This window comes from Erythrolamprus reginae, chromosome 3 (assembly GCF_031021105.1).
Source record: "Erythrolamprus reginae isolate rEryReg1 chromosome 3, rEryReg1.hap1, whole genome shotgun sequence".
In the NCBI taxonomy this organism is placed as follows: domain Eukaryota; kingdom Metazoa; phylum Chordata; class Lepidosauria; order Squamata; family Dipsadidae; genus Erythrolamprus; species Erythrolamprus reginae.
The window spans coordinates 80,177,992-80,190,356 of NC_091952.1; the positions used below are offsets into that span (position 1 = coordinate 80,177,992).

The following is a 12,365-nucleotide window of genomic DNA, read 5'->3' on the forward strand; positions in this document are numbered from 1 at the left end:
CTAATATCTGGGGGGAGTTGATTCCAGAGGGCTGGGGCCGCCACATTGTTTGGTCGACGGGACCCGGAGAAGGCCAACTCTGTGGGACCTTATCAACCGCTGGGATTCGTGCGGTAGAAGGCGGTTCTGGATGTATTCTGGCCCAATGCCATGTAGGACTTTAAAGGTCATTACCAACACAATTACATGGGATAAAGTTATAAAGCCTAGAAATGCACTTGATCCTATGCTTAATTCCATGCTTTGAGGTAACAATTTTACAAATAATAAGTCAAACTTATTACTCACATGCCTGAAGTTGGTGACCCAGTTAGACATCTACCTTAATGTCAGCATCGTTGTCATCCTAATAAATTGGTACTCTTGGCTGCCAATTTATTTTTTGCTGGGGTTTCTGAAGGTATCATTTCTCAGTGTTACCTTTTCTTATTGTACGCTGGTTCTTTTCTAAGGTGGAATGCCATTTGTGGAAAAAAGATGACACACCTGTACGATTAAATGGCTGCAGCTACATATCCAAGAAATTAAACCTGTCAGGCAAAAGTTCCTAGAACGATGTTGTTATGCATCTGTTCATGGGACAGGCTGGTTGTTACATTGTACGTTTGAAAGAAGACGCCATTTAACAACATTTGAAATGACACACAAGGCTCTTTAAGCAATGTTGTTTCTTCGCCTGGAGTTTATCACCCTAAGCTACCATTCGTTTTAGCTTGAATATAAAGTATTCAGAATTTATGCTCTGAATATATCTTGCTGTCCCCTCTAGCTGCTATTCTCCATATACCTTTTTTTTTTAGGTCGCGGATAGCAATATATGAGCTGTAGCAGAGATATATATATTCCTGTCTTTCACATTAACATTCACTGTTAGAGAGAGATTTTATTTATTCAAAAACCTATGTAGCTGACTATCTTTTACAATAAAAACCTGAGCAGGTCAGAATAATAAGAGAAAGGAAAGGGAATTCTGAACATCTTCTAATTGCCAGGTCTCTTGCACAAAACCTTTATGCAATTCACTTTTTCTGGATGACTGTATAATTCAAATCCCCAATTCTGGTAGGTTCAGGTGTTTTGGAACTGCAAAGCCCTCACTGCCCTGTAAATTTTGGAGTTGCTGTAATCCCAACAGATCTAGAAGGTGCTGATTTTAGATAATGCCAGTACTATAATATTTATTTATTTATTTATTTATAGTTTGTGTTGGAAGGGACCCTGAGGGTCTTCTAGTGCAACCTCCTGCTGGTGCAGGAGACCGTATACCCAGTAATGGGCAGCCAAAATTTTTACTGCCACACTGTGGGTGTGGCTTATTTTGTGGGTGTGGCTTGATGGTCATGTGACTGGATAGGAGTGGCTTGCCATGTGATCAGATGGGAGTGGCTTGAACGATCATCATAGTTCAAGTGAACTGTTAAGTCCTTGACTTACAACCTCACCAGTGTCTCTCTTTGGGGTGACCATTTGCTTTGTGTTTCCTGCGCTCTCCTTCCTGGGTCGCCCCACTGCCTCAGACTGGGTAGCTAGGCAAATGGGTGCTGCCAGAAGCATTAATACTGCCAGCACCACTTCCACCCATGCCTTCTGCTTGCACCTCAGGCGGGAGGTGGCCGAGTGAGGCAGGAGGGGATCTGGGCAGGAGAGAGGGAAGCTCATCCGAGGCCAGGAAGAAGGAAAGAGGAAAAAAGTGGGGAGCGCAGATGCAACAGCAGCAGGGGGAAAAAGGAGAGCCGAGCTGAGACTAGTAATCCAAGAAGTGATAGCCGCCAATCAGTTGGAGCTGTGCACACATCTTCATTTCCGCCGGTGGAACTGCAATCCACCCCATCCTGCCTGCTGCCCGCCCCTGCCTATATCGTCCCTGACATATGACAGTCCAGTCTCTTCTTGAAGGTCTCCAGTGTTGGGGTGTTCACGACGTCTGCAGGCAGGCTGTTCCATTGGTTGATCGCTCTCACCGTCGAGGTTGAATCTCTCCTTGGTCAGCTTTCATCCGTTGCTCCTTGTCTGGCCCTTTGGTGCTTTGGAAAACAGTGTGACCTCCTCCTCACTATGGAAGCCCTTCAAACATTTAAAGACTGCTATCATGTCCCCCCTGGACCTCCACCAAATTATCCATGCCCAGTTCCTGCAACCTTTCCTCATCTGTTTTGGTTTCTAGTCCCTTTATCATTCTGGTTGCCCTCTTCTGTACTTTTTCCAGAGTTTCAATGTCTTTTTTGTAGTGGGGAGCCCAAATTTGGATGCAGCACTCTAGGTGAGGTCTGACAAGGCTATTATAAAGTGGTATAAGTACCTCTTTAGTCTTAGATTGTATCCCCCATTTCTTTTATTTTTCTATTTCATAGAAGCAGGACTACCTTTATCCAGGTGGATAAATTTCCATGGATTCTAAATGAAACTGTTTGCCTGGCACTTAGTCTGTAACCCTTAAAAGACAGCTTCAGGAGCATCGCAAGTGCTGATGGTTTTGGAGTAGTTTCAGACATGCCAGTAATTACTAACGTCCACTTGAATGTCCTCTCCATTTGACATACTGTTGTTTGCTAAAGTGTCTTCTGTAAATATTGTTTCAAAATACCCCCTTTTTTTCCAAGGCTGTGGAGAATCTCTTATGCAGCAATCCTCTCAACCTCTTCAATTACAGGAAACCTCTGTAAACAGACTGCCCTGCCCCTGCCCCTATCTCACCATTCCTGACAGCTCTGCACACTATTTGTATTTCTCTCACTTGATCCCTCTTTCCACATTGCGTTGTTGCTGTGCATTGGGCTGCAGAAGCCATCGGTAGCTTGAAGCTGCTAATAAAAAATAGCGAAGAATTAGAGGTTCCTGTATACTTTTATTGTCACCTGGGTGCTCAGCAGGAATTTTTGCAGCCCAGATGTGCTAGAGAGAGCCCACCTACTTGGCAGTCTCCAACAGCCCATTTTGATCTTGGCCAATGATTGATGGGAAAGGCTCTTGAACTTGCAAACTGTCACTCTCAGAAAATATTTATCCAGCATGTAGCTGCAATGTAAAAGGCAAATTCCATGTTGGGTAACAATTAGAAAGTCTTGGCAGATGGCAAACTGGTCAGAAGCTCATTAGGGTCAAGTTTAGTTGACAATTGGAATAGAGAGACAGAAAATGCAAGAACTATTGTCTGTATTGAGGGGAGTGGAAACCCTTTTAGATGGTAATGACAAATTGTCTTTATTCAGTATCAAGATTGGATGGAAAAACAACTTTAAACATTTGGAAAGAGGATCAATGTGCTTGTTACTTTATTCATGTCAGAAGATCACATTTAAAATTGAGCATACTGTACAACATAAAATTTAAAATATGAAATACAAGATTCAGTGTATTTATTCAGTGTATGCATATATCTTCTTTTTTTCATTTACACAGAATTTTCTAAGCAGATTATAGCAGGGAAAAGAATGTAAACTGCAAATAATGCAAAATTTTAGAAGTATAAAATTAAAACTGATGGTAGTGCAGTGCCTATTATACAAATCAAAAAGAGAAGCCAACTTCTTCAGACATACTGCATATAGTTCCGTTGGTTGCATTTCCAAAAAAGATATTACAAAAATGAAAAGGAAAGAAAACTGTAGAAAAAGATGATCAAAATGATAAAGGGAACTAGAACAGTACCTTAGGGCAAGCAGTTGCAAGGTTTATGCTTTTCGCTCAGGAAAAATGGTAGGCCAAGAAAGTAATATAATAAGCATTTTTAAAATAATGCAGAGCATGGGGAAAATGTTCTTGTGAGATATTTCCCTCCTGCTGTCATCAAAATAGTTGGGAAAAGTTCTCCCATTGAAGATGTCGAATGGGAAGAAACTCAGATAGAGAAGAGGCAAGCTTTTGTATTGCAGCCAGATGATTATCGACATTGCTCCCATAGTTGTAAATGGATGTGTGTTATAGATGGTCATTGTGTATAAGATTAGCAATGAATATGAAGACTCTAATGTTGCCTCCAGACATCAGTGGAAGACACATCTGATCAGGAGAGACCTATTGCCTTCACCTTCAACTTTTGAGTTTCCCAAAGTCATCTGGGTAACTACAGGAAAAACAGAGTCTGATCCAACACAATTTTTGTACAATGGTTAGATGAATAATTATATTTAAGATTTTTGGGAGGAGAGGGGAAATCTATATTTCATATTATTATGCAACAAGCTTGCTTTTTGTAGACTTGGGTTTTGCTTTGATTTGCAAGTAGTACGTGCTTTCATTTGTTGGGATAACACATCTTGTCAATTTGCCCTGAAAAGGAGCAAATAGTTGAGCAATCTCTCCCTCAGATCTTACAGCCTCAGATATTAAATCATTCTGAACCCTTTCAATGATATACTTGTATGTATTTATTTATACCTACTTTTTCCAGAAAACAAGGCAGCAATCTTAGCCAACCTTGTATTAGAAGTCACCAGATTAGGGAAAGCTGCAGAAACAGAATGATTCATTTCTTCTTTTTGAAAGCTTCAGAAGGCTTGGTATGAATAAAGATGTCATATTTTTATAGTTCCAGGAAGTGACTTGACTTGGGAAATCATACTGGGTACAGATGGGAAAACCATTTTTAATGAACTTCTGGCTGCTCTCAGAGAGAGACATAGAGGCTAAAAGACCTCATGGCATGGTGCTTGATGCCTTTTCTCCCACACATAATGACTAGAAGTGTTCTACAAATCTCTATAGTCACCATGACTTGAAGTCACTAAAATGTCAGTTCTTGAAGTCACCATAAGGCCTTTGGTGTTACTATTAATGCTGACCCCTTGTGTCCTGCTCAATATCTTCCAGGTCATCTAGCAGCTTTATAGAGAAACTTGAAGAAATTCTTTCTTGAGATCCTTTTAAAGATGATCTCCTTTATAGAATATCATTGTTGCCTTTAAAAATATAAAATTCAGGATAAGAAGTAGACGTAAACCTACCTGAGGATTAACAGACTGGTCTATGGTATCACCAGTACTACTAAAATCACAAAACAATTCTTCCTTCTCTATCCCTGTTTCCACATATAAGGATATACCACAGTGATTGATGGCAAACCTTTTTTTCCTCAGGTGCCAAAAGTGTGTGGGTGTGCATTATTGCACATGCGCAAGTGCCTACACCCATAATTCAATGCCTGGGGAGGTCAAAAACATCTTTTCCCGCCCCCTCTGGAGGCCAGAAATAGCTTGTTTCCCAACTTCTGGTGGGCCCAGTAGGCTCATGTTTTGCCTTCCCCAGGCTCCAAAGGTTTATCTGGAGCTAGGGTAAAAACACACTCCCTCATTCCCCCTAGAGGCTCTCTGGAAGCCAAAAATGCCCTCCAAGAGCCTCTGTGTGAGCCAAAAATCAGCTGACCAGCACATACATGCATTTTGGAACTGAGCTAGGGCAACGGCTCATGTGCCAACAGATATTGCTCCACATGCCACCTGTGGCACCCGTGCCATAGGTTTGCCATCACTGGTTAGATTAGATTAGATTAGATTAGATTAGATTAGATTTATTGGATTTATATGCCACCCCTGTCCGCAGACTCGGGGCGGCTCACAACAATTGTAAAAATACAGTACATAGTAACAAATCTAATATTTAGCAATCTAAATTACAGTTTTAGGTTAAAAAATCCAAAAAAAGAAACCCCAATATATAAAAAACAAGCACACAATCGAATCATAAACAAAAACTACATGGGCAAGGGGGAGATGTTTCAATTCCCCCATGCCTGACAGCAGAGGTGGGTTTTAAGGAGTTTACGAAAGGCAAGGAGGGTGGGGGGAATCCTAATCTCTGGGGGGAGCTGGTTCCAGAGGGTTGGAGCCACCACAGAGAAGGCTCTTCCCCTGGGTCCCGCCAGACGACATTGTTTAGTCGACAGGACCCGGAGAAGGCCAACTCTGTGGGATCTAACCGGTCGCTGGGACTCGTGCAGCAGAAGGCGGTCTCGCAGATATCCTGGTCCAATGCCATGTAGGGCTTTATAGGTCATAACCAACACTTTGAATTGTGACCGGAAACTGATCAGCAACCAGTGCAGACTACGGAGTGTTGGAGTAACATGGGCAAACTTAGAGAAGCCCATGATTGCTCTCGCAGCTGCATTCTGCACGATCTGAAGTTTCCGAACATTCTTCAAAGGTAGCCCCATGTAGAGAGCATTACAGTAGTCGAGCCTCGAGGTGATATGCAATATCTTGATATGATATAAATATAACAATAGACATTTTTTAAAAAAAGATATTGACAATTCCTATACCCTTATTCCCTGTTGTTTCCAACATAGTCCAACATAAATCTCGAAAATTTCAGGTGTCTGATTTACTGTAAACATTATCCACATTTTCTATATCTACTTCTGTATTGAATCCAATTGTTTCAGTTATGGGAGCCATTTGCCCAATGTCAAGATGTCTTTGGCTCCTGCACTATGTTGATTCATCCATTCTCTATAAGAATCCCACAAATGAGATTTTATGCAGCTTCTCAGGGTTTTTTTTTTTAAGTGTATATAACAATTTAAAAGAGGGAGGGAAACACTGAGAGAAAAACCTTGAGAAGTCAGACAGGTCCATTCATACATTGAAATAATCTATCAAGATAATTATCAAAATAAGTATTTTGCCATTCCAGCCCCTTCCCCAAGATATCCTGGTACTTTCTGGGCATTGCATTCCAACTTTCCCAAAACAATCATAATATAAAAATAGTTTTCCCTTTTCTCTTTTTCATCAGCTGCAGCCCATACATGAATTATTGTCTAGGACAAGCCTTGGAAATATGGAAACCAAGAGGAGAAACTTGAAAATGGCTTTAGATCAGTATTTAATGGAATTCAATACTTGCCGTTGCGGTCCCTGTAAGAACAATGGTGAGCCAATCCTGCTGGGGGCCACCTGTATTTGTGAGTGCAAGCAAGGCTACCTGGGCCCAGACTGTGGAGAGACAAAGAGGACAGGTAAGACTTCTGAGAAAAACATTGTTAAATGAGACCCACTGAGATCAGTAGGCTGTAAACAACATTTACTTTCAATACCTTATTGATACCTACTTAATGAACTCAATCTGTATAGTCTGGAGGACAGAAGGAAAAGGGGGGACATGATCGAAACATTTAAATATATTAAAGGGTTAAATAAGGTTCAGGAGGGAAGTGTTTTTAATAGGAAAGTGAACACAAGAACAAGGGGACACAATCTGAAGTTAGTTGGGGGAAAGATCAAAAGCAACATGAGACAATATTATTTTACTGAAAGAGTAGTAGATCCTTGGAACAAACTTCCAGCAGACGTGGTAGATAAATCCACAGTAACTGAATTTAAACATGCCTGGGATAAACATATATCCATCCTAAGATAAAATACAGAAAATAGTATAAGGGCCGACTAGATTGACCATGAGGTCTTTTTCTGCCGTCAGACTTCTATGTTTCTATGTTCTACCTTGAATCACCTTGTGTGCCAGGCTACCAAAGGAGCTCTATCCAGGAATCAGATTGTCATTTAAAGCCAGTTTGAAGGGTTAACTAAAAACGTTGTAAAAGTAGCTTACTGCAGTGGCATAAATCATATCAGAGACTGCAGGGGGGAGGAACCAAGGAAAGTCCCCAATAAATATTAATGGAGATGTTCAATGCTTGCAGCTTAACCTTATGCAGATTAAAGTGTAGTTAAATTGATTTATTCTCCTGGATATGGGTACCACTTAATTCCATATGGAATTGTGTCAGGTCAGTCACTTCAACCTCAAGTTCTCCAGATAATTCTTTGATATAGATGTGGAATCTTTCATACTCACTCTTTCACACACGCACATTGTACTCTCAAAGACACCATTATATAGATATATAGCAGAACCCGATGTTCCCCTGTTGTCTGTAATTGCTTGCCTACAATTCTTTCAATCCATGAAACAAGATGAGAAAGATGCCTTGCTGATATGAATCTAACGCATACATTTATAGTGGCTGTGCCACCATAAAAATCAGCATTTATTTAGAACTTTTAGTATAGTACTTACCTTCAGCCAAAGTCAACATTAGATGGGTTTCAGAGGAAAGAGTTAAATTGCATACTCCATGTACATTATATAAAGAGAAAAAGCACAAAAATAAAAGGAAGTATAGCCGGGGGGGGCTACTGTCCAGACCGGGGGGCAGGGAACGCAGTGGGGTAGCAAAATTGGAGCTCCACCCCAGAGCACTCAATTTGCACTGAAAGATGTTGAAAGAAAATGCAGGGCATCCTGAATAAGCCACGCCCACAGTGTGGTAGTAAAAATTTTGGTAGTCCTTCACTGGGTATAGCTAGTGTGGTACAGTGATCAAGGCACTGGATTAAAGAGTAAGAATACTTGGATTATAGTCAGCGAAGGGCTACCAAAATGTTTACTACAACACCGTGGGCGTGGCTTATGCAGGATGCCCTGCATTTTCTTTCAACTTCTTTCAGTGCAAATTGGGTGCTCTGGGGTGGAGCTCCATTTTTGCTACCCCACTGTGTGTGTCCCCCCCCTCCCGGCCGGGCAGCAGTCCACCCCTGGTTATAGTCCAGATATGACAAACCTCATCCAGACTTGTTGATCTGAGGAAAAATTAGAATATAAGGAAGCTGTCAGATAGTATGTGAATCAAATTAATAACCCACAAGAAAATCCTCCACAGAAAATAATGCAGTAAATAGCACTCTAGAACACTTGCCCATTTAAAATGCTTGGATGCAAAACAATGTAAAGTGGTACCCCATCATACGAACTTAATTGGTTCCCGGAGGAGGTTCATAAGGTGAAAAGTTCGTAAGATGAAACAATGTTTCCCATAGGAATCAATGTAAAAGCAAATAATGCGTGCAAATCCTTCAGGAAAATCCCAAACTTTAGAAGGGAGGCGAACAGAGGGCAGGGAGGAGCAGCTAAAGGGGGCGGGTGGAAGAAGCAAGGCTAGGCTAAAGGGTGAATGGGAAGGAAGAAAGGCAAGGGGGGCGCCCCTCCCTTTTCTTTTTTGAAAAAACACCGTTTCAGTGCCTTTGCAAGCATGCAAAATCTTTACTCCTCCAAGCTGCCCCTCCCTTTTATTTCTTAAAAAGACACCATTTCAGTGCCTTTGCAAGCATGCAAAATCTTTACTCCTCCAAGCTGCCCCTCCCTTTTCTTTCTTCAAAAAAGGGGAAAAAAAGAAACCCCTTCATCCCAGCAGCAGCTGCTTGGATTCGTAAGGTGAAAATAGTTCGGAAGAAGAGGCAAAAAAATCTTAAACACCGAGTTTGTATCTTGAAAAGTTCGTTAGAAGAGGCGTTCGTAAGATGAGATACCACTGTATTTCCTAATGCCTGAGACAGGATTTCTCAACTTCAACAACTTTAATATGTGTGGACTTCAACTTCCAGAATCCCCCAGGCAGCATGATGGGAGTTGAAGGCCATACATCTTAAAATTGTTGCAGTTGACAAATATTGTTCTTTAAAAATAGAAAAGAATATTGCTGTATTGTTTGATTTCATTTTGCAATTTATAAGCTCTTAAAGCAGCTATTTTTCTCCAGCCATGGCAGTTTAAAGCTGAAACTTCAAAGAACTCCTAGAATTTTTTGGGAGGTGGGGAGGAGCTGACAGACAAGAGAAAATAGTCTACATCCTTTTATGATTTGAATATTGCAGGCAGAACATGATTCATACAATGTGCAACAGTCCTAGGTTTCTCTTCTGTCTGCTTTTCTATATACAATGAAATAGAAAGGGAGTTACCGTATATGGTTAGTATGCTTTGAATTTTCCCACTTCCCATTCATTTTACAGGCTGTTATACCATTGTTTAGTTAAGGATAATGTAATAGAAGCCACAGTTAACTCAGAAGTTTATTACAGAACTCATGCCAGGCCTGGCAGGTACAGACTTAAGCAAATAATACACACACAGGCTTATATATAACAAGCTGCCTGAGGCAGCACCCAATCCCGCAGAGAGAAACTTCCCGCTTACATTGTAACTACGGGCTGGCGGCCAATCAGCACCCTGGATAGGGACGCCTATCGCCCGGCTCTAATCTGCGGCTGTAACTGAGCAGATACAACACTCCTATCCCTTTCGTTAGCACATATATAATCTTTCAAATATTCCGGCCTCTTACAAAGACGTCCCGATCTCCGTGGCTCTATTTCTTGTTCCTCCCTGGTCTCCGGACTCGCCTCTCTGCTTCCCTCGCTTACAAACGGCGAGGCTTCTGCCGAGCTGTCAGTTCCCCCATTACTTCCGCCCCGGTTTAGGGTTTCCTCCATAACGATTCCGGGGTGGCCTTGACCTCTTTCCTCGCCAGTATCCATTCCCTTGTCTGACCGAATTTGGTCCAAATGTCTCCTCCACACTCGGCCATCCCGTAACATGACCTCAAACGACCTGGGACCCAGCTCCCTGCTTATTTCTCCTTCAGCCCAATTCTGCTCCCCAGAATATGAGCGCGCAAACACCCGGTCACCTACTTTCACCTTTCTGGCCGGGGTTTCTGGCCAGGGCACCGACTGTGAATACCACGGATGAAGTCTATCTAAGACTATTCGAAGTTTGCGACCCATTAATAGTTCAGCGGGGGTCTTGCCAGTGGCCACACAGGGTGTCGTGTGCTGTGCTAATAACAAATCTGCCAACCTTTTCTGCCATGAACCCCCAGTCATCTTCTTTAAAGACTCCTTGACTGACCTCACTGCCCGTTCCGACTGCCCATTACTGGCCGGGTGCCAAGGCGAGGTCAGCGCATGGCGAATGCCCACCGATGCCAAGAACGACTCGAACAGTACAGATGTGAATTGCGGGCCGTTGTCCGAAACCAGGAGGTCTGGGAACCCCTGTGTGGCAAATACTGTCATCAGGGCCTCTATAATCGTTTGTGACTGTGTGGATTTAAGGTGCACCACCTCCACCCACTTAGAGTGAGCGTCCACCATTACCAGGAAAGACTGCCCCATGAAGGGGCCGGCCAAATCAATATGTATCCGAGCCCAGGGGCCCGCAGGCGGCTCCCAGGCCAATGGCTCCCCTCGGGGAGGGAAAGGCCGGTGCTCTTGGCATGTCCTACAATCTGCCACTCTTTGTTCTACCCCCTTATCCAGCCCCGGCCACCACACGTAATCCCTTGCCAGGCTTTTCATGCGCACAATGCCTGGATGGCCATCATGCAAGAGAGCTAATACCTGGCTGCGCTGCCTACTCGGAATTACTACCCTGCACCCTCTCAGCAGAATTCCCCTTTCCACGGAGAACTCGGTTCGACACCTGAAGAAAGGCACATACTCCTCGGCAGGGGCTGAGACAGGCCACCCCCTTAACACCCATTGCCTCACTTGGGACAAGGTGAAATCCCGCCCAGTTTCCCAGGCTACCTCGGCTGCAGATAAAATATGACCCCCATCTGACAGCGCAAAGACAGAACATGCAGGTGCGGGGTCCACTAAAACTTCGGCCAGGGGGCATCTGCTAAGGGCATCTGCATGAGATATATGGCGCCCAGGTTTGTATGATAAAGTGTAACTATAGTTAGCAAGAAAAACTATCCATCGTGACATCCTGGGGGAGATAACTACAGGGCTTTGACGGGACCCAGACAATAATCCCAATAATGGCTGGTGGTCAGTCACCAGTTCGAAGTGACGGCCATACAGGTACTCGTGGAATCTTCGGACTCCAGCAATCAGAGCCAGCGCCTCCTTGTCGATGTGGCCGTAATTACGTTCCGCTTTAGCCAGCATGCGGGAGAAGAAAGCCAGGGGAGCTTCTGTACCATTTGGCAGTCTGTGGCTCAAGACTGCGCCCACCCCATATTGAGAAGCGTCGCAGGTGAGTACCAGGGGCAGTCCAGGTGAGTATTGAGCCAGGATGTTATTAGAAGTGAGTAACTCCTTAACCCCCAAGAACGCGGCTTCCTCCCTCTTTCCCCAATGCCAAGGGGACTGTTTGTCCAGAAGTCTGTGCAGAGGCTCAGCCACTGATGCTTTATGCGGGATGAAGACCGCATAAAAATTAAGTAAACCCAGGAACGCCTGGAGCTCTCCCTTGGATTGTGGCCTGGGGGCATCCCTGATGGCACGAATCTTTTCAGGAGTGGGGTGTATTCCCTGCCCATCCACCGTGAAACCCAGGAACTCGACCCTGGGCACCCCAAACACGCATTTCTTAGCTTTCAGTTTAAGCCCAGCTTCCTTAAATTTAGCCAAAACCCTCCTTACTCGAGTCATTAGTTCGTCTGTGGAACTCCCCGACACTAGAACATCGTCGAAATACGGCACAGTTCCTTCCAGTCCATATAACAGGCGCTCCATCAAACCTTGAAAGATGCCGGGGGCGATGGAAACCCCGAATTGCAGTCTGTGGCACTTAAA

At 43.5% G+C, this 12,365-nt stretch overlaps 1 protein-coding gene across 1 annotated transcript in view; it reads left to right on the forward strand.

Moving 5' to 3' along the window:
* Window positions 1-12,365, forward strand: part of C8A (complement C8 alpha chain) — a 55,194-nt gene that overhangs the window by 39,155 nt on the left and 3,674 nt on the right. The window contains exon 10 of the mRNA XM_070745990.1: window positions 6,736-6,958. Coding sequence (XP_070602091.1) covers window positions 6,736-6,958 — 223 coding nt within the window. The remainder of the gene's footprint in view (window positions 1-6,735; window positions 6,959-12,365) is intronic.